This window comes from Amphiprion ocellaris, chromosome 10, assembly GCF_022539595.1.
Source record: "Amphiprion ocellaris isolate individual 3 ecotype Okinawa chromosome 10, ASM2253959v1, whole genome shotgun sequence".
NCBI classification, from domain to species: domain Eukaryota; kingdom Metazoa; phylum Chordata; class Actinopteri; family Pomacentridae; genus Amphiprion; species Amphiprion ocellaris.
Window position 1 is genome coordinate 33,419,128 of NC_072775.1, and position 23,199 is coordinate 33,442,326.

Consider the following 23,199-nt stretch of genomic DNA (forward strand, 5'->3'; position numbering starts at 1 on the left):
TATAAAACTAAACGCTTTTTGCTGTATTTAAATCAGTAAAAATGATAATAATCTATGAATATTTGCCAGCATTTTGAAAATGAAAAATGGAAATGTTATGGGTAGGAAAATGGTAAATATTTTACTAACTGGTGTTTTACAGATTTTCCACCACTATAGGTGACATCTAGTAAAAATCATGGAAAAGATTTTGATGCATGTGCTAACTGTAAAATAAATACATTTAAAAATGTAAAAAGCAATCTGTTCTTTTATGTGTGGCCCAAAAAAAATATAGTTTTGCTGAATTTAAATTCCCTAAAAAGATCACTATTTTCCAGATATTTCCCTTTTTTATTTCTTCTACTTCTTCTTGTAATAACAATAATAATAATAATAATAATAATAATAATAATAATAATAACACACTTTATTATTGTTATTATAACTAGTGTTGTTATTTTATAGTTTTTGAAGGATCGTGTTCCATCATTTTTAACTTATTGTGTTCTGCACTTCTTTTACTCATTCTTCTTTGATTGTTTACAGTTTTACTTACTGTATTTAGGACAGTGAACGCGCCATTTCCATTTATAAAAACACAGATTTTGTTGAGGACATTATATACTTTTATAGCTAAACTCTATCAAATCTGATTTTTTTTTTAACGTTTCAGGTGAACCTTAATTAATCCCCCTGATGGTGTTTTACTCCACTGTGAGGCTCCACTCTGCTGGAACATCTTCTCGGTGCTGCAGGAGGCTGGACCTGTGATGATGATGACGCTCTGACGCTGTTTCCTCCTCCAGCCTCCTGCCGCAGACTCTCCATCCAGCCTCGCCTCTCTCTGACTCCCTGCAGCGGCCGCCTGCCACAAACAAACCGACCACCCGACCCACCACGGGACCGGGGACCGGACCGGACCGGTACACAGGACCGAAGAGCCCAGAGGAGGGAAGGACCATGACAGAAAATACCAAAACGCACGTCATCCTGCTGTCCTGCGGCAGCTTCAACCCCATCACCAAGGGACACATCCATATGTTCGGTGAGCTCCTCGGGGCTGCGGGTGGGGGAGGGCGGCGGGGCTGCGTGTTTTTAGGGGATAAAGATCAACAGAATCCCCCAAGAAATCTTAAAAAATCACAACCTGGGCCTTAAAAGATGGAAGAAAATGAAGGGAATTTGGTGAGACTGTCGCTGTCCGGCTGGGTGGTGCTGAAATGTTCGACGCTCATCCGCTCCAAAACACGTAAAATAAAAATAAAAACATACAGAAGGGTGACACAATGAGACTAACCCGGGTCAACGCCGTCTGGACCGGGTCTAAAGAGCCAGACACGGGAACGAGCCGCGTCGAAGCCCCGCAGGCCGCGCAGTGTGTGGCGCAGCGCACAAATGGAAGCTGGCGCACAGTTCCTCCTGTTCCTCCCGGATCCTCCCGGTCCCTGTCCGGGAACGGTGCCTTGCTCAGCGACGTTTTCCTGCGTCATCAGCGGCGGCAACAGGCCTCGTTAGACGGAGTGAAAGTAAAAGACGAATTAATCAGAGACAGACACAAGCAGAACACGGTGTTTGTTCCTCAGGACTGATGTTTCACTGATGTGTTCATGTGAAAGAGAATCCGTTTTTAATCTCTAAATGTAACTATTTACTCACTAATAATGATGCAGCTGTTTGTTATTAATGGATTTCAGCATGTGAGGCTATTAAGAGGCAACAAACGCCTTTAAAGTGACAAGACAACATGAAAACGTCCCTGAATTTATACTCGATAATGTTTTATTCCATCAGAGGAAAATAATGTTCCGTGAATAATCAGAGGCAATTTTGAAAATCTCAAGTTTTACCCTTAAAACTGTTGATATAATTCAATATATTTTTTTAAAATTATAACAAAGCACTCAAATCCACCACAAAACAGGACATTATTGCACTAAATTGTTCACAAGCTGGACATTAAGACACAACAGTAACTATAACTCTGACATTTATGTCAAATCATATGCTGCTACTAATCAGAGAAGATTGTTTTTCTGCCTTTAAGTCCCTTTAAATTGTGGGGGAAAAACATTCCCAATTAACATAAACTATAATCTAAGTATTGTGTTTCTCAAAGATTGATTTACAGAACATGAATTTAAATTCAAAATGCAATTATTTACTCACTAATAAGGATGCAGCTATTTTGAATTAATAGGATTTAATATATCAAAGCATTACGAGGCAACAATCCTTTTTAATGACCAGATAACTTGAAAATATCCCAGAATTTATACTTTTAAATGCTTTTTCTATCAAGGCAAAAATAATCAGCTGCAAATACTCAGAAACAAGCAAGCAAATTTCAGGTTGTCCTTAAATTGTGAAGGAAATCCAATAAAAACATTTGCATATTATTATGACAACATGTAAAAATCCTGGATATTAGCACAAAAAGCTATCGGTAACCTCAATATTAACATACCAAAGTGTAAATAAAATGGAATATTAAGATACAAAAGTACCAAAAACCAGGGTACTATCGCATTACACTGTTCAAAAATTGGAAATTGACACACAACAGTAAGAATACCACTCCAGATTCTGGAGGTTTTTACAGAGCAGTTTATTCATATAAGACCCACAGAAAACAAAACATGAATGGAATGGAATGGTGGAGTCCAAGAAGAATCCCCAAGAGCATCCTGGTAAATGTGAGCAGTTCTGGTAGAAACATCTCAATCAGACACTGGAAAGGTTGGTCATCATGGACGCCAACCAAGGAGGACTTTGCTTCTCCAAGAAAGATGAACAAAAGCTCAACCGGACAAAGGAAGAAGCTTCTGGTCTTCAGTTCTGTTGTCTGATGAGATGAAAATGGAGCTTTTTGGAGATGTGGACCAGAGAACGGAGAAGCATTCTGGACAGTCAGACGTGGTGGGAAAGTGATGCTTTCTGGGAGTTTTTCAGCCTCATCAAAGCAAACAGCATCATGAGAAAAGAGGACGATGTAAAGATTGTTGAGGAAAACATCTGACAGTCTGCAGAAAGACTTCTCCTCGGGCAGCGCCGATCCTTCTAACAGGACAATGATGTGAAACATGCAGCCAAAATGGTGAAGAAACGGTGACCAGAAAACAATGTGAAGATGTTGGAGTCCAGATCTGAATCCATTGAGAATCTGTGGAGGAACTGAAGACCAGAGTGAAGCTTCATCTTCAAAGTGCTGGAGATCAACACAAAGAGAAACAAAGTCTCACTGGAGACGTGAAGAAAGACTGTTAGCAACTACAAGAGCTGTTTGATGTGGCGGCAAATGAAGGCTTCGACACTGATTACCACGTCTCTTCAGTAGCAGGATTGTCAGGTTATTTCAGGCCTCCTTCTATCCAGCTGCACTTTCCAGCTCTTCCAGAGGTGCTTCCAGGCCAGATGAGATATGTAATCCCACCAGTGAGTTCTGGTTCCACCTCAGGGTCTCCTCCCAGTTGGTCTTGTCCAAGAAACCTCCCAAGGGAAGGTACCCATCAGTCACGTGAATCAGATGTGGAACCACCTCAGCTGACATCTTTTTCAGGTTTCTTCCAGCTGTTCAGGCTCTTCACAATATCTTTAATACTGAATTCACCCACAGTTATTTCAGACACTACCCAGACTTCATGGTTAGAGGTGAACGTTGGAGTGTAAATTGACCAGTAAATCAAGAACTTCACCACCATGATCCAGTACAATGCACCAGTCCGTCTGTCCATCACTTGTGCACAGGATCCTGAGATAGTTAAACTGCTTCACTTTGGGCGATAACTAACCCTTAACTAAGAGGAAGCCATCCACTTGTTTAGAAAAAAAACCCCTGGCTTCACACTTGGAGGTTCTAACTTTCACCTTGGCTGCATTCCACTCGAAGGTCACGACCTGATGAAACAAATAAGATAACATCATCTGCAAAAAAACTAAATGTAACTCTGAGGTCCCCAAACCAGACACCCTCCTCACCCTGACTGCATCTTGAGATCCCATCCATAAATGTCACAACAGGTTTGGAAAGAGAAAACAAGCACAGCTCTGAGTTTGGTTGTAGAAGGACCAGATCCCTCATAACTCCGGTACCCTCACAAAACCCCCACCGGTTTCCACCAATGACACAGTCGTAGGTCTTCTCCAAGTCCACAAAACATGTGGACTTGATGGTCAAACTGTCAACTCTGCAGGGATAAAGAACATTTTCACTGTTCCACAGTCAGGACAGGATGACCTGATAATTAGAACACAACCTGCAGTTTTTGAAAATGGGAACCACCCATCCTGCCACTCCACAGGCATCATCCCATTCAATCTCTAGCGGGAAATAAATAATGATAACTGGTGATTATCAGTGTAAGGTTTTGTTTTGACTATTGTTTCATGCCATTCACAGTCTCATTCTCTCTATTTCTTTGTCTGCAGAAAAAGCCAGAGAGTATCTGCACAAAACAGGGCGATTCATTGTGATCGGAGGGATCATCTCACCAGTACACGACTCCTATGGAAAACCTGTGAGTAGCAATGAAGTCACTTTTTGATTTGTTTGATGATGATCAAGAGTCATAAATGTGAAAAGAGATAGTATTTAAAATCTAAATAATTGTGAATACCAGTCTGCTGGATAAAAATAATAGAAATCAGTGTTGTCTCACTGTTATGATGCCTAAACCCAAACACAGGGATAACAAAGTATTTTTAAAAAGTTGCTTTACATTTGTTTGAACATTATATGGGAAAATGGCTCATGATGACATAGGAACGTGTGCAATAATACAGAATGTTCCCTTATGATCAATTGAAAACAAATATTTCAGAAAGACTATTTTTGCAAATTCAGGCCCCAAAGTAGAAACTGTAAATCCGGCTGTGATCACTGAAACTAAACCTGTAATTTACAATCAGACTAACTGCTTTAATATTGTTCTAAAATGAGCCGTGAACAGTAGAACATCCTCAGTTTTGGACCTATGAGCTGTCTGTCTATGTCTGCATCATGGCTCCACATGGAAAAGAATTAAAAGATGAACTGAAAAATCACAAAGATTGAAAATGATACAAGAAGATCAATTAAAATTCAGTGAAACAGTGTCAGCAGTAATCAGGATGTATAGGAGGAGCCATAGTACCACTAATAAGGACTGCAGTGGTCGTCCTCCTAAAATTCAATTTCAATTCAATTTATATTTATATAGCGCCAATTACAGGTCAAATTGTCTCAAGATGCTTTATAGAACCCATATGTCTGAACCCCCAGAGCAGCCCTAAGGCGACAGTGGCAAGAAAAACACCCTTTTTGAGGGTATTTCTGGCATGACTCCACGGACAGTAAACTACCTTTAAAGTGTCGCTGTGAAAAACAGACGGCAGCTGATTCAGACTTAGCACAGGTGGAAATGGAAATCAAAGTTTCTGTGAAGCTCAGACAGTGTGAAGGACACTTCAGAATATCAACCTCTGTAGACAGAGGTCAAGAAAAACACCCATGTTTGCTCTTTGGCACAAAACTGCAAAATAAACTTAACAAAAGAGCATGAAATGAACCCTGATGAATGCTGGGAGAACATTCTTTGGTCAGATGGAGATAAAATTGATGGAGTTAGATGGAGTCCAGCATGTTTGGTGTGAACCTGACCAGGACTACCACAGTGGATGCATAGTCCTGACAGTGAAGCACGGAGGTGGGAGTGTCATAATATGGGGCTACAGGAGTCCAAACGTGAATGTCTTTGGATAATCCAAAATACCGTTTGACTCGGTGATATATTCCAGCATCCATCACGACATCACACAAGAGTTTCTACAGGATGAAAAAATGAAACCTGGACGAGTGTATCACCTGACTTGAATCCAGGAGAACAACTTTGAGGTATTAAAAAAGACCAGCAGAGCAACACACTCCCTCCAGCAACAAGCAGCTATATTATAGTCTGTAAAGAATATCAGAACATGTGTTTTGTGGACTCTGGTATCCTTCATGCTGAGGAGGATTGAGTCTGCATCTAAAATAAAGGTGGACGTACAAATTACTGAAAAAAATAAGATCTGAATCTGAGTAATGAAAGGTGTAATGAGCTTTGTTGTTCCTCCTGTGGGGTCTGTATTTTTAACCCTCGTGTCGTCATGTGGATCCCATTGACCCGTTTTAAAGTTTGAAAATGTGGGGAAAAATATATTTTCACAGTGAAACTTCTGATGTCCACATTTTCAACATTTTTGGGAAATTTTTGAACATTTATTGGTGGAAAAAAAGATATGTTACAATAAATGTTTCTTAAGGACATTCACAAAAAAATCTACCAAAACCCAGTGAAATTCACTGAATTTTGGTTGATTTTTTTCTGAATGTTCTTAAAGAAAATATTAGAAGTTTTATTGATATATATGGAATCACTTTAGATATTTTTAAGATTTTTTTGAAGATTTTTACTCATTTTTGAATATATTTACAAGAATTTTCTTGCCAAATTTGTTTGGTTTTTTAATAATTTTTTTTAAAGGAAACTTTTAAGGAATTAATGGAATTTTCTTCCTGAAGGTTTTGCAAATTTTCAGAAATTTAGGGAATTTTTTTCCTGGATTTTGGGATTTTTTTTCAGACAAGAAAACAATATTTTTTGGTGCCCATAAATAAAGACAACAGGAGGGTTAACATGGTAAATCTAAACTCTTAGTTTTCATTCTTACATCAGATTAGAGGTAATCTGATTACTGTGACGTGATGCAATTTAGTTCACTTGACATTAAAGTGTTGTCGTACAGAGCTGCACTCACTGCTGTTACATCCTGTATCTGACTCATCTTCATCCTGAACAAACGGTTTCTGATGACGAGAAATGCTTCTTAATAGAAGGTCACAGAAACATGATTTTAGTATAAAGCTTCATTTGCCTCATAGGTAGACATTGTTTCATGCGTTTGACTCCTTTGGTCTTGCAGATAACATCACAGTTTGCAGCTGCAGCTCTCTGCTGCTGCTGTTGTTTTCCACTCTGCTTCCTGCTGGAATTAATGAAGGGCTTGTCCTACTTTTGCTCTGCCTCTATAGAAACACACAACATGAATAATAGATGCTACAGAAATCCAGTTTCAGCCACATCAGGAATCTTTGTTGTTCTTTTCAGACGCGATTTTTTTTGTTGGTTTCAGCATCTTCACCTGCACCTGATGGATTATTAATGATGGAGGTCATCCACATCAATAATGTATCAGATATGATTCCAGCTGATGACTCACACACCTGCCAGACGACAGCAGCTGCTTTTGGTTTACAGTTTTCTCATATGCAGCAGCTTTAGACACGTCTAGGTGATGATCTGAGTTCATATCTGCTGCTTTCCTATTTAACCCTCATGTCGTCCTGCGGGTCAAATTGATCCATTTTAAAGTTTGAAAATGTTGGAAAAAAAAATATTTTCACAGTGAAAATTTCCATATTTTCAGCATTTTTGGGAAATTTTTCAAAATTTTTTGGTGGAAAAAGAACATTCACAAAAAAATCAACTAAAATCCAACTGGATTTTGGTTGATTTTTTGCTGAATGTTATTAATCCTCCTGTTGTCTTCATTTAAGGGCACCAAAAAATATTGTTTCCTTGTCTGAAAAAAATGTAAAAATTCAGCAAAAAATTCCCTAAGTTTCTGAACATTTGCAAAACCTTCAGGAAGAAAATTCCAATAATTCCTGAAAAGTTTCCCTTAAAAGTTTTATTTACAAAAAATCCCCCAAATTTTGCAAGAAAATTCTTGTAAATATTTTCAAAAAATTAGTAAAAATCTTCCAAAAAATCCTAAAAATGTCTAAAGTGATTCCACATATATATCAGTAAAACTTCTATTTTCTTTAAGATCATTCAGAAAAAAATCAACCAAAATTCAGTGAAATTCGCTGGATTTTGGTTGATTTTTTTGTGAATGTTCTTAAAGAAACATTCTCAACATTTCTTTTGTTCCACCAAAAATTGTTCAAAAATTTCCCAAAAATGTTGAAAATGTGGACATCAGAAGGTTCACTGTGATAATATATTTTTTTCCCCCATTTTCATACTTTGAAACGGGTCAATTTTGACCCGCAGGACGACACGAGGGTTAAATAAAATATGAGAAGTTTTACTGATATATATGTAATCACTTTTAGGATTTCTCTGGAAGATTTTTACAAATTTTTTGAAAATATTTACAAGAATTTTCTTGCCAAATTTGGGCGATTTTTTAAAAAAAGTAAAACTGTTAAGGGAAACTTTTAAGGAATTATTGGAATTTTCTTCCTGAAGGTTTTGCAAATTTTCAGAAATTTGGGGAATTTTTCAGCTGAATTTTGGGATTTTTTTCAGAGAAGGAAACAATATTTTTTGGTGCCCATAAATGAGGACAACAGGAGGATTAATAATGATCAAAGAAACCTGTTCTGGACCTTTACACCTTCTTCAACAAACAGACGACGTTTGGCAGTGAGCTCTAATAGTGAGAATGAAAAGTAAAGATTAAAGGAGGTAATGTTAGTATGTTAAGACTCTGCAGGTGTTTCAGGCCAGATGTTGTGCTGATGTACAGATGTGGACTGATTGTGCTGCTTTGTGTGTCCTCAGGGTCTTGTGTCGAGCAGACATCGTCTCACCATGTGTCAGCTTGCCGTCCAGTCCTCTGACTGGATCAGGTAAGACGTCTTCCATCTTTCCGGGACTTTTACACTGAAAATGACCTCAGGCCTGGAGAGTCTTTCACAATAAAAGCCTCTTTGGACTGTTTTAGCTCGAGAACTTGTGTGTTTGTGTCATTTTGAGAACCGTGTCAGTTAAAGCATCTTAATCAGAATCTTCTTTCTTTTTTAATTTCATTTAGACTTGTTTACTTTTATCAGCTGAATATTGTCGCCTTTTGTAGTCCTTTAATGTCTCTTTGGAGTTAAATGGCGTCTCCTTCGGTGTTGGTTTATGCAGCAGTTTTGTGTCTTTCTGTTGTCCTGTAGTGTCACTTTTTGTAGTCCTTCAGTGTCTCCTTTCAGCTGTTCGATGTCTGTCTTTGTGGTCATCTTACATCTGTCTATGTAGTCATTTTGTGCGTCCATGTCGTCATTTAGCGTCTTTTTTTATAACTTTTTGTTGTCCTTTTGTGTCTCCTTGTAGTTTGGTTTGCATCTGTTTTTGCAGTCGTCCTGCGTCTCTTCTTGTGTATCTTGCAGTCATTTTGTGTAGTGATTTGGCATCTCTTGAGTCTCTTTTTGTAAGGGTTTGGCATGTCTTCGTGTAATGTTTCGTTGTTGTTTTGTCTTCTAGTAGTTGTTCGATGTCTCTCTTTGGTGGTTGTCTTGCTTTTTGTTGCTTTGTGTAGTCCTTCAACGTGTCCTTGGAGTTAATCAGCATCTCTTTTGGTGTTGGTTTTTGCAGCAGTTTTATGTCTTTTTGTGCTCCTTTAACGTCTCTTTTTAGCTGTTCTGTGTCTGTCTTTGTGGTCGTCTTGCATCTGTTTTTGTACTCATTTTGCGTGTCCATGTTGTCTTTTAGCATCTATTTTTGTAACTTTTTGTTGTCCCTGCGTCCTGTAGTTTGGTTGCTGTCTCTTTTTGTGTAACGTAGTCATTTGCCGTCACTTTTTGATGTCAGTTGTTGTAGTCTTTTTGTGTCTCCTTGTAGTGGTTTTCCATCATGTTCTGCACCTTTTTTGTAGTACTTTTATGTCTCCTTGTAGTTTATTTGCTGTCCGTTTTTGTGGTCGTCCTTCTTCTCATTTTGTGTAACTTGTAGTCATTCGGAGTCTCATTTTGGAGATGTCATAGATCTCTTTTTGAAGGGATTTGGAATGTGTTTTCATGTCCTCTTTTGTTGTGTGTCTTCTTGTAAGTTATTTGGCGTCTGTCTTTGGTGGTCGTCTTGTGTCTCTTTTTGCAGTCATTTTGTGCGTCCCAGTCGTCATTTAGCGTCTTTTTTTGTTACTTTCTGTTGTCCTTTTGTGTCTTCTTGTATTTTGGTCTCTGTCGTCTTGCATCTCTTTTTGTTGCTTTTTGTAGTCCTGTAACGTCTTCTTGGAGTTCTGTTGGTGTTTCATTTTGTGTGTACTTATTGTCATGTTGTGTGTCCTTGTAGCAATCAGGCATCTTTTGTAGTGACTTGCCGTCTTTTTGCCTTCACTTTTTGTGTCTTCTTGTAGTTATTTTCCATCACTCTCTGCATCTCTTTTTGTAGTAATTTTAGGATTCCTTGTAGTTGGTTTCTTTTCTTCTTGGAGTTGTTCGGTGTCTCTCTTTGGTCGTCATCTTGCGTCTCTTTTTGTAGTCACTTTGTGCGTCCTTGTAGTCATTTAGCGTCTTTTTTCTGTTACTTTTTGTTTCCTTTTATGCCTCCTTGTAGTTGTTTGGTATTTCTTTTATGTGGTTGTCTTGTGTTTGTTTTTGTGCCGCTTTTTGTAGTTATTTTCTGGATTCTTGTAGTTATTTAGCATCACTTTTTGCAGTTGTCCAGCGTCTCTTTTTGTAGCCAGTTGCCGCTTTTTTTCTGTCATGTTTTGTAGCCTTTTGTTCCTCCCTGTAGTTGTTTTTCATCTCATCTTGCAGTATTTATGTCACCTAGTATTTTGGTTAGCACCTCTTTTTTACGGTTGTCTTGTATTTCTTCTTGTTGTCATTTTGTGTGTCCATGTAGTGATTTGGCATCTCATTTTGGAGCTGTTTTACATCTCTTTGTGTAGGGATTTTGTATGTCTTTTCTTGTGAATTTTTGTTGTCATTTTACATAACATTGTAGTTGTTTGGTGTCTCTTTTTGATCTTTTTTTAGTGTTGTTGTAGTTGTTTAGTGTCTTTATGGAGGTCTTCGCCTCTGTTGTCATTTTGTCTCCTTATAATCACTTTGTGTCTCTTTTTGTAGTATTTTTTATTGTTTACTTGCTATTAAGCATCCCTTATATGAATAATTAACTGTGTTTGTTGGGTTGGGTGCAGGGTGGACCCCTGGGAGTGTTATCAGGACACCTGGCAGACCACCTGCAGCGTGCTGGAGCATCACCGTGACCTCATGAAGGTGGGTGTCGGCTTGTTTTGTCTGGATGGAGGGTTCAACGTCTGTATTCGCATTTTAGATGAAGACGAAAAAGCAGCTCTGTCCTTCGTTCTGAATCCATTCCTGATGATGTTTGTGCTCCTCAGAGAGTCACCGGCTGCATCCTGTCCAACGTCAACACGCCGTCCACCACTCCTGTGATTGGTCAGCCACAGAACCAGACCACGCCCATCTACCAGAACCACAATAACATGAACCACAGCCCCACAGCCAGTGAGTCAGAACTCCACACAGCAGCACAAAACGCTGCAGCTGCCTTCTTTTTACACTATTTGTTTCTGCAAAATATAATTGACATTAATGACCTGATGAGTGCTGGAGAAGGTTTTAAGCTTTGCTCCTCTGTGTCTTCCTCTGCTCAGTCAAACTGTGGGGGAAGATCAGTGAGAGTTTGGGCAAAATCTGCTGCGTCCGCCCACACATCGAGCGCTTCACCTTCGTAGGTAAGGACACAACAAAACTACACAAGAGGACAAATACACAAAGAAGACATTCAAACTGTCCGAAAAATACAATATTACAAAACAACGGCTGAAATTATATGGAGGATTTCTCTCCTCGATTTGTATCTTTTGTGAGTAAAAGTGCAGATTTGGAAAATGTTTCGGTCACAAATTAGGAGTCAGAGGGAGAAACAATTAGTGGAGTTTGTCAAGGAAAGAGGTGATGGAAGTCGGGGAGATTAAAAAAGGAATAAAAAAGACTGTGAAGAAACAGTTTATCTGCGAAAACTTTCATTAATTTAATTAATGTTTGATCTTCCTCCAGATATGTGCATATATAATACCAACCTATAGACATTCTGTAGTAAAACTAACTGTGCTTATCTTTCAGTACATATCTTGCATTCGTTTTTATTTTGTAGCTCATCACAGCTGACACGTGTATCATATATTGAAGTGTGATCTGGGTCTAATCAGTCACAAAAATGTGTAATTTTATCATTTTGTTCTTGGATATTATGACTACTTTGAGTGAGATGCAGCTGAAGAAAGAGAAACTGAAAATAAAAGGAGTTAACACCAGAGGAATAAAACCAAACAGAAGATAAAAACAAAGATGAGATCGACACTGAAAGACTGTAAGCGCTGAGCTCACTGGGAAAATCTCCGGCTGTCGAGTCTCATCTGAGCTTCGTCCTGTTTCCCGGAGTATAATGTTTCCATTACATGAGAGCATAATGGGATGCTAACGACTGTTGCAGCCCTCAGGGAGCTATGACTCGTAGAAGACTTAAGATATTGATTGCAAAACACATGAAAATGTAAATTTGTGCTCTTTTTTTTTCTTTCTTTGGCATGTGATTACCGTATAAGCAGAATGTTGCCTTTAAAACTGTCAACATCCATTAATTCCTACTACTATTACCCCTTTGTAATAATAGTAGTAGTATTCCTCCTCTTTACACTGTTTTTACTGCACAAACTGTAGAGTCAAGAATCAAACCTCACCACCAACAGACTTTTTTCTTTATTAAATGGTGAATATTGATTGAGTTGAAGGGTTAGTTGAATTCTTAAAGAAGGTGGAGTCATGGCAATTTTTGCTCCAATCCTTATTTTTCAACCCGAGGGTGATTTTTCATTTTTATTTTTCCTTTGATTAGGATCAAAAGAAGCTTTAAAAATATAGGCGTATGGTGCCAGTCATACTTTGTGAGAAAAAAATGTACTGAAACTATGCATTTTGCAAAAACAGAAAGATGCAAAAATGTCAAAATTTTACCTGTTTTACTTTAAAACTTGCATTTGCACAGAAAAAAAATGAGGCAGTTAGAAGCAGAGTGGTCTAAACCACTAAACATCCAAACTGAGTTTTAAATAATTTCTGTAATATTTTATGGTCTGGATTTTAGCGTTACAGTGGCACTTCGAACGTTAGACCATTCCTAAAAACACAAAATTTCAAACCTATTTTTCTCAACCCTTCAAATATCAGACTAATACGAGATGGTCAGGTGTAAACTTTTATTTTTAATTTGGTGACCTGCGATAGAACAACCCGTTTAGGTTTTTATTTAGATTTTTTTATTCATGTATCTTCTTCCATTTCAACATCATCATTTATTTGTTCAGCAAACAACAAACCAAGAATGTTTTGTATTGCTGATAGAAACTGTGTAATATGTATAATTACTCCTGTTTTGTGTCGTGTCAGATGAAAACGCCAACCTGGGGACTGCCATGAGATACGAGGAGATCGGTGAGTGGTCTCCGGAGTGGACTGCTGTGTTTTGTCCTCTGGTTTTTCCTTCCTGCTGTGTCTGAACTCCTTCTGGTTTGTTTGAAATCCGGTAAACGTGATGTTTACTGAGGTGTGTCTCTTTCCTCCTGCCTGTTTGTCGTCTGTAGAGTTGCGCATCTTGCTCCTGTGTGGCAGTGATCTCCTGGAGTCCTTCTGCATCCCTGGCCTGTGGAAGGACAGTGATGTAAGCACCCTGTAGCCACGCCCCCTTCTACATGTAGCCCCGCCCCCTTTAGCTAGTTTCCCCGGGACTCTATCGCAATGATCAACAGGTCATTTCGATGTTGTTGACAAAGGAAACAGCTGCAGAGTAGTTCTCATCAAACAACCGCTTTACCACATTCATTTCTGGGTATTGGAGAGAAATGCTTTCAAACTGACACAGCTAAAGAAAAAATAAAGTAGTTAAACATGAAAACTTTTGCTGGAGGAGTTGTGTTGCTCTTTCTTTCTATTTAAAAGGCCCAAAATCTATTCTATTCTATCTTCAAGTCAAGTGACATAATAGTCCAGGTCGTAGTTTTCACATTGTTCTTTTCAGACACTCGACTTTTTTTCCTAGATTTTGTGCTTTGGATGATTCTCATGCTGAAATATTCATCTTCTTTAAACTTCTGCACACTGAAAGCCATCTTGGTTTATCCCCAGACATTCAAGGTGCATCTATAAATGTCTTTTTTTGCACTCATGTAGCCTCATGTCATCATATTCCCACCTCCGTACTTCACTGTCTGGACTATGCATCAGCTGTGGTGGTCCTGGTCAGGTTCAAACATCTGGACTCCATCTGAGCCCAACTAGTTTATCTTCATCTGACAAAAGAATGTTCTCCAACATTCATCAGGCTACTTTTCATGTTTTTTAGCAAAGTCTAATCTGTAAATTTAGTTCCAAACATCAAGCAAGAGTCCTTGGTTTTTGGTCCTCCGTCCACAGAGGTTGATGTTCTGAAGTGTCCTTCACAATGTCTGAGCTTCACAGAAAATCTTATTTCCATTTATAATCCCTGAGTCAAGCCTGAATCAGCTGCTGTCTGTTTTTCTGTTAGACTGTGAAAGTAGTTCACTGTCTGTGGAGTCATTTTAGGAGGACTGCAGCCCTGATTAGTGGTATTATGACTCCTTCTATACCTCCTGATTACTGCTGACACTGTGTTTCACTGATTTTTAGTTGACATCATGGATCCCTTTCCATCTGTGTGAAGCCTCATGATCAGATTTTTCAGTCCCTCTGTTCAATTCTTTTCCATGTGGAGCCATGATGCAGAAATAGACAGACACAGCCAATAGGTCCAGAACTGAGAAGGTTCTGCAGTTTTCAACTCATTTTAGAGGCATGTTAAAGCAGTTATACTGATGGAAATCACAGGTGGACTCAGTTTAGCTTCAGTGGATGCTTTTTTTGTTGCACTTAGCTTTTACTTTAAGGCCTGAGTTTTCAATATAGTCTTAAGTATTTGTTTATGATCGCTCCATTACTCTGCTGTTCAGCCCAGAAATAATGCAGGTATTAAGAGGTGATACAGCTTAGAATCATTTGACATTTGGCTGATATTACAAATCAGCCACTTTCAGTGCCTGAAGATCTTCCATCACAACTTCCGTTTTTTTTATGTTCACATCCAAAGAATGTGTTAATATGATAATATGCTTTAAATCTGTTTGTGATTCTCTGCAGTTTCAGCCACAGAGAAACTAGTAACTCAACAGACAGATTCTGGTTTGTGTATCTGTTCTGGACGTCTCTTGTAATCTGTGCGGTTGACTGTTGAGAACTAAGAAGTTGCAGCAAACTTTCCTGTGTCAACAACTGAGGTGCAGTGGTGAACATGGAGTGATCCATGTTCACCATATGGAGGTTTGTCATCTGAACAAACCTCCATAGATCTGGTGTTGCATCCAGTAACTACTAGTTGTCGTTGTTCTGACTGGGAGTTAACGTTGCAGTCGAAGCCGTTGGATCCAAGTGGAAACAGAAAGAATGAAAAGGTTTATCGTCACCTTCCACCTGCCCCGAGTTCCTGCAGTGGAAAGATGCTTTTTGAAACTGAACAGCACAAAAATTAGAGCTGCACCTGAAAGCACCTCACAAATCTTCTACTCAGCAAGCAAACCCACCACTCATGGGCTGTGTCCGAAATCATCCACTCATTCCCTACTTATTGTTTAGGCACCACTAAATAGTGAACTATGCATGGAGCTCCACGACAAAAGTAATGTTTTGGACACTAATTGAGTCTCGGCTCTATTAATTACGTCACTGATGTCGCTGAATTAAAGCGTATCAGATCGATGTTGGCTTTGGTGGTGAACCGTCCGGCATTTTTGGGATAAATTCATATTATACTAAGCGCATTTTCCAAAATTTGTCAATGAAAATAAACTTTTTTATTTGTTTGTGTTGCCATACATCACTCTGCGTCAGTTAACCCTCCTGTTGTCTTCATTTATGGGCACCAAAAAATATTGTTTCCTTGTCTGAAATAAATCCGAAAATTCAGCTGAAAAATTCCCCAAATTTCTGGAAATTTGCAAAACCTTCAGGAAAAAAATTCCAATAATTACTTAAAAGTTTCCCTGAAAAGTGTTATTTAAAAAAAAAAATCCCCCAAATTCAGCAAGAAAATTCTTGTAAATATTTTCAAAAACTTTGTAAAAATCTTCCAAAAAATCCTAAACTGATTACATATATATCAGTAAAACTTCTAATATTTTATTTAAGAACATTCACGTAAAAATCAAACAAAATCCAGCGAATTTCATTGGATTTTTGGTTGATTTTTTTTGTGAATGTTCTTAAAGAAACATTTTTTTTAAACATTTCTCTTTTTCCACCAAAAAATGTTCAGAAATTTCCCAAAAATGTTGAGAATGTGGACATCAGAAGTTTCACTGTGAAAATATTTTTTTTTTTGTCACATTTTCAAACTTTAAAATGGGTCAATTTCACCCGCAGGACGACACGAAGGTTAAGCATATTAATACGAATTATTATTTTCAATTTTGATACTTTTGTGCCACAACTCAGGATTTGTCTTTTCTCGATATATTCAGTAGAAAATATGTCTTTACACTGTAAACTGGCTGTCTCATCCACTGCCGTTCTCCTTCGATGCAATGCATGATGGGACATATGGTTTTGTTGGCGACCTTCGGCTGTACGCTACTTTTCACGGTGCATTGTGTGATACTTTGATTGACTATAGAGGACGTATCAATGACAACTTAACATTTGGACAGCACCATACAATGAAGAACATACTATATAGTGAGTTGTGACTGATTTCGGACTCAGCTTTGGAGTTTCCATGAGATGATCTGATTTTGATCTGAGGTTTTGCTGGTGTGACCACATCAAGCTGACGTTCCTCCGCCGACCCTTCAGACTGTTGTTGGCACTGACAGTTGTGTCTCTTTACCCTCAGATGGAGGTGATCGTCGGGGATTTCGGGATCGTTGTGGTTCCCCGTGACGGAGCCGACACGGAGAGGATCATGAATCACTCCTCCATCCTCCGCAAGTACAAGGTGAGGGAACATCATTCACCTCTGGTTCATTTTAATCCTCACAAATCTTCCCTGCTGACCTCTGGGTTGTTCTGCTGTTTCAGGACAACATCACTGTGGTGAAGGACGCAACGAACCATCCGATGGCCATTGTCAGCTCCACCAAGAGCAGGTGGGAATAAACAGACACTCAGATATTTTTAAAAAATGAATCCAGAACAGCACCCATGTTTGTACCGCTGCTGTAGCATAGTTTGTTTTAGGTTTTTCCTTCACATTACAGAGAACAGTTTATGTGAATTTACAGCAGAACACTTCAAACAGTCCAGACTGTGCTGGAGGAAGAATATCATTTACATACTTCTGTCTTACAGTAGGGAATTTACACCAATCAGGCGTAACAATATGACCACGTGCCTGGTATTGTGTTAGTTCCCCCTATGCCATCAAACATGCTCTGAACCGTTGGGCCTATACCAGAGGACTTCTCATCGGGGTGTTCTATGGGGTCTGGACCTGGACGTTGGCAGTGGATCCTTTGGGTACTCTGGCTTGTGCAGTAGAACCTCTTGGAATCAAACTTATTCCACTGCATCCTGTTGATCAGAATGGGGTCTTGGAAGTTTGGGGGTCAAATCAACATCTTGAGTGATTGCCATGTTCCTGATTGTTTGATGTGTTAGCGATGTGGTGGGGTGTATTTTAGTGCTGGGGTAGGCCAGTAACATTTAGGATTTCCATTTGCATGAAGGAGTGTACTTGTTCTGGGACAACATTTATTTGGGTGTCTAAGTGTCATCACCGCAGATGCCAGGATCCAAGGTCTTGCAGCAGAACCCCACATAGAACCAAGATGATCAGTGTTATTTACTTCACCTGTCAGTGGTTATAATGTTGTGGCTGATCAGTGTATATAGGCAGGAAAATGTCAGGAACATCCGAGGACATCTGGTGGACAGTTAGAGAAGTGCAGGTCTGGAGAGTTTAACGAGGATCCTGCAGGTCTGTAAAGCACTGATTTCAGGTAGAAGCGTTACTTGAAACCACGTTAACAAAAGTTGGCTGGAAAATCCCCACTTCCAAAATGTATTAGTTTGTTTTTTTACTCTTTAGCCATTCTGTCCATTTATGTTCCGCTCTCTGACCAGGTTGTGTTCTCGTACTAAATAATTGCATTATTAGGAGTTAAGCAGCTGAATGACAGTATGTAAACCACTATGTTTACATACTATTGAATCCGTATTTTATCTTTCCTATGTGCGAGGAGGGAGATAAAATATTTCCTGTGGTTCCTGTAATTTAACACAACATTCACATTTAAACTTTGATGTAACATAAATCTCCTGAAAAGTCACAGAAATGTGCCATATCCATACAGAAATCCAGTGTATGTCCATTAATACACTGTTTAAAGAAAAAAAGAAATGGGAAAAAAACATAATATTCCAGCAACTTCAGTGTCCAGAACTACTGTAAAACAACAAAAAAAGTAGCCATCTCATGAAGAACGGTATTATTACATACTTAAAGTACTAGTTTCTTGCTTTCATTTTACAGCAGGTTTGTTTTTTCCCTTTTTGAATATTTGATGAAGGATTTATAAATGTGTTAAAATAATGAAATTACCAATCAATGAAAATCAGCCTAAATATTCAATTCAATTCAATTTTATTTATATAGCACCAATTACAGTCAAATTGTCTCGAGACGCTTTACAGAACCCATATGCCTGATATATAGAGAATCAGAATCAGCTTTAATGGCCGAGTACATACACAACATACAAGGAATTTGGTTTCAGTTGTTGATGTCACCCTAGGAATATGGAAGATAATAATAAAATAGCTATGAATAATTATATACACTACTGTTCAAAAGTTTGGGGTCACCCAGACAATTTCATATTTTCCATGAAAACTCACACTTTTATTCATGTGCTAACATAACTGCACAAGGGTTTTCTAATCATCAATTAGCCTTTCAACACCATTAGCTAACACAATGTAGCATTAGAACACAGGAGTGATGGTTGCTGGAAATGTTCCTCTGTACCCCTATGGAGATATTCCATTAAAAATCAGCTGTTTCCAGCTAGAATAGTCATTTACCACATTAACAATGTCTAGACTGGATTTATGATTCATTTAATGGTATCTTCATTGAAAAAAACTGCTTTTCTTTCAAAAATAAGGACATTTCTAAGTGACCCCAAACTTTTGAACGGTAGTGTATATATTCAGATGCATACACATCTATAAACAAATATATATGGACAATAGTGCAAAATGACATTTGCTAGAGTGATAATATAGTGGAAAAAGCAGAAAATATTGTTCTTAGCGCAGAAATGTTGTGCAGGTGCAGTATTGTACAAAAATAACAAGAAAAGCACTCGGAGCATAGTACTCTGCCAACCTGCTCAGTCTGTGTATCAATTCTGGATGAAATCTTTACTAAAAAATTACCTTGTACTGAGCACAGGCATGTGTTATGCATATGTACATTATGTACAGATATCAAATCATGTGACCTAAATATGGTAGCGAGTGGCGGGATTTGATGAGACTCAGAACCACCCCCACAATTTAATCAATTGTTCCTTGTATGATTTCCAACAGATAAGTCCTGATAAGTCCTCAGCAGTGGATTTGTAGTGGGATCACAATCATGTGATCGTCAGCGGGCAGCTGATGTAGTGTTCACTTGTTGTCATGGTTACAGTGACGCCGTGCCGCTATCTCACAATAGGAAATCTTTAACAAATCCATGGATCCAGACAAGAAGTCAAACTCTAATCACTTGATCCTTGTGCCATTTCTGACCTTCCCTTGAAAATTTTATCCAATTCCATTGATCCGTTTTTGAATAATGTTGCGAACAGATGGAAGGATTTAAGTATGCCAATCGTCACATAACTCCACTGCGTTCCTTGGTGGAGTAAAAAGTCAGCAGTATTTTAGCTGAGCATGACTCAGCGGTTTATTAACGTTGTGCAAGTGGGGAAGAAGCTGTTCTTGTGTTTTGTGGTTGCAGAAAAGTGTCAAATGTTTTCTTATATAATTCCATGTTACACTGCAGAGGGGCAGCGTGGACCTCAGTGGACTCGCGTGGATGAAGAAATTTACGTTTACTCTTGTGGACACATGAAAAACATGAATTGGACCTTAAGAGGTTAAAACATGACCTGAAAGACTGACCTCCTGGTTGTTTCCCTGCAGACTGGCCCTGCAGCACGGCGACGGCCACGTGGTGGACTACCTGAGTCAGCCCGTTATCGACTACATCCTGCAGAGTCAGCTGTACATCAACGCCTCGGGATAAAGGCCTGCAGCATGAAAACAGGAAGCGTGGAGGTGTAGGGGGGTGGGGGGGGCGGATACCTTCAACCATCACCTATATAAATATACTGTAACTCCTCCCCTCCCCTGAAAACTAAAACGTCCTTGTCTGTCTTCTGTGTCAAACATATACTCTTCTTTGAGCTGTCGCTTTCCAACAGGAGCTTTAGTGTCCCTCCTTCTGTCTGTGTCATGTGACTCTACCATCAGGGAGGGAGGGGTGGGGGAGGACGGCAGGGTGGGGGATGCATGACACACATCCGGGCAGCAAAACGGCGGCGTTACCGGGCTTCATGCAAGAATCGCTCGTACCGACAGTTTGTTCTTTTTTGGAGCTTCACATTAAAAATCAAACATTGAGGCTCGAAATTTAAAGTCTACCTGAAATTCACACCAATTGCTGCTCAGAATAATTCTCAAACTGCAACATTTGTGTTACCTCAGTGACATTTTACCAAAAACAGATTGAAGTTTTGTTTATTTTTCTGCATCTTTCTGTCACTTTGGTGCCGACAGCCAAATATCTTGATGCCACTTTGACCAAGTGGTAGCTGACTCGATTGGATCCTGAAGTTACAGCACGTCTTCATCCTACATCTAGTGAATTGTAGACCTTAAGGTAGAATTCAACTGATTTCCCGACTATTCACTGTGTAGTACTAAAAAAGAGATGCATACCTGCCTGGAATAATGTAGCAGTTACACTCATAATTTGTTCTTCTAATGCAGAGCATACACATTCTGCGTATTTCTTGATAGTACCTCGTGTAATTATGTGCAGGATTATCAGTGATGTCCAGTTCTTTTCAGTCTCTGTCAGTAAGAACTTGGAAATGTATTTACATAATGGACTTTTGTATTGTAAAAACCTCCTTTAATCTACTTTTCAGCGACATTTCTCGACTCCACAGTAAATCCCAGAAGTTTGCTTGTTTTTCGACCACTTGTTTTGGCTTTTGGATTTGGGTTCTTGGCCCCAATGCAGCCCTCAGGTTGAAAACCAAACTTGAAAACATCCATCCATCCATGTTCTTACACTTATCTCGGAAGGCAGCAGGTAATTCCAGACATCCTTCTCCCCAGTTCCTCCTTTATGATTCCAAGGTGTTCCCGGGTCGGATGAGATACAACGAGACGTCGCATCCTGTTGTGTCCGTCTTTACGTACGATCTGAGGTGGAAATTTGTTTGTGCAAAAACTCCTCCGAGATAAGATCGGAACATCAAAGTCTCTCAGTTTCTTGCATGAAGCCCGTCGTTCTTCTGTGAAGTCCGCTGTCGTCTTAGAATCACTAAATCTCTCAAATCTCTCAAATGTGACAGGATGATGGTTCAGTTCGACTGGCGCTCAACCGCAGGGAACTGTAGCAACGGCTCTGATGCTGCAGGCTGTGGTTTGAACACAGATAAAGGAGACTGCAGGTTGTCGTGTGGTCCTCTGATGATGACGATGGTACCTTTCTGTAAAGATGTGATGCTCAGCAGCAGCAGCCATGTTGTTGTTGACGACTGAGTCTCAGACTATTTTGTTTCCTCTTCGTTTGCTCCTGTTCTTAGACTGCATGCTTAGACAGTTTGGTTCTGGCATGAACGTTTATCACTCGGTAGATTCTGATCTGTTGTGAATGTGTTTGCAAAAAATAAAAAGAAAGACAGAACACAAAAAATAAATATCTATAAAAATAAAGTAAATATAGCTACAGTGGGGCTCATCGTCGCCCACATCTGTCCATTTTCTATCCACTCTGTAAATGTACAGATCTCATCAGTGTAAAATGTTTGCAATGATTTCTACATGCGTGTGTGTGTGCGTATGCGTGTGTGTGTGCGTATGCGTGTGTGTGTTTGTAGGATTTTAGCTTCCTGACAGTCACAATCTGTTGTAACATGTAGCTGAAAATGAATCTAGTTTTCCATATTAATCTGCCTTGTTTTGTTGCGCTGACTTCTTCTGATTGTAAACTGTGATGCACTGTTTAAAAATGACATTTTAAATCTGTCTGTCTGTGTGTGTTGAGATTTTTCGGCACAAATGTGTGTTTACAGATCAGGACTGAAATTTAATGTACCGTAATGACAGCGAGCGACAGCGATCTCAAAGAAGATGAGAAGGAGGTATGAGTGAAGCTGAATTTCATTTTCCAAAAAACAAAGAAGGGAATTTTGATTCTTTACCAATTTAAACCTGCGGTTACATTTACACCCCACTGCTGGCAAAATAAAATATTTCTTTGAGGAAATCATTGAAGTCTACTTATTAAATCTTCTTCCAAATGTCTGTTAGTGGATGGAATTCAGTTGCCCAGTCTCAACTCTCATAGATGTGATGTATTTTCAACTCTAATAACAGAAAATGAAACAACTTTATTTTTTTAAATTTATTTATGACTCTAACACATACAATAAAATGTAAATTTCTTGTTTAGATTTTACACTCAACTCAAATATAGGACAATTTGATCTTTTTATTTTCTTGACTGGAATCTTTTTCTGGTTCTTACTTGTGGCTGATTTTGACTCACTTGTTAAGACCATATGTATCATGGTTGTCTAGATTTTCCAATGACAATTGTTAATTTTCTATGATGTAATCATTGAAACCCCTCTTTGTCACAAAAATAATCATTTATTGTAGGTCTTCTAGAAATGTGCTGGGTCAAAAACATACATACAGTATTGCTAATATTAGGTGAAACGTCTTTTGGTTGTTTTCACCTTAACCCTCGTGTCGTCCTGTGGGTCAAAACTGACTCGTTTTAAAGTTTGAAAATGTGGAAAAAAAATATAGATTTTCACAGTGAAACTTCTGATGTCCACATTTTCAACATTTTTGGGAAATCTTTGAACATTTTTGGTGGAAAAAAAGAAATTTTAAAAATATTTCTCTAAGAACATTGACAAAAAAATCTACCAAAATCTAGTGAATTCGCTGGATTTTGGTAGATTTTTTTGTGAATGCTCTTAAAGAAAATATTAGAAGTTTTACTGATATATATGTAATCACTTCAGATATTTTTAGGATTTTTTGGAAGATTTTTACTCATTTTTTGAAAATATTTTCTTGTCAAATTTGTTTTG

At 38.7% G+C, this 23,199-nt stretch overlaps 1 protein-coding gene across 1 annotated transcript; it reads left to right on the forward strand.

Moving 5' to 3' along the window:
* The first annotated feature begins 698 nt into the window (after window positions 1–698).
* Window positions 699–22,364, forward strand: nmnat2 (nicotinamide nucleotide adenylyltransferase 2). Its single transcript, XM_035956354.2, has 11 exons — window positions 699–1,027; window positions 4,408–4,496; window positions 8,571–8,638; window positions 10,918–10,996; window positions 11,122–11,248; window positions 11,398–11,478; window positions 13,193–13,237; window positions 13,387–13,463; window positions 16,704–16,805; window positions 16,889–16,956; window positions 20,003–22,364. Exons 1-11 carry the CDS (start codon window positions 943–945, stop codon window positions 20,103–20,105), a joined length of 924 nt encoding a protein of 307 aa, XP_035812247.1. The 5' UTR covers window positions 699–942; the 3' UTR covers window positions 20,106–22,364.
* The last annotated feature ends 835 nt before the right edge of the window (window positions 22,365–23,199 follow it).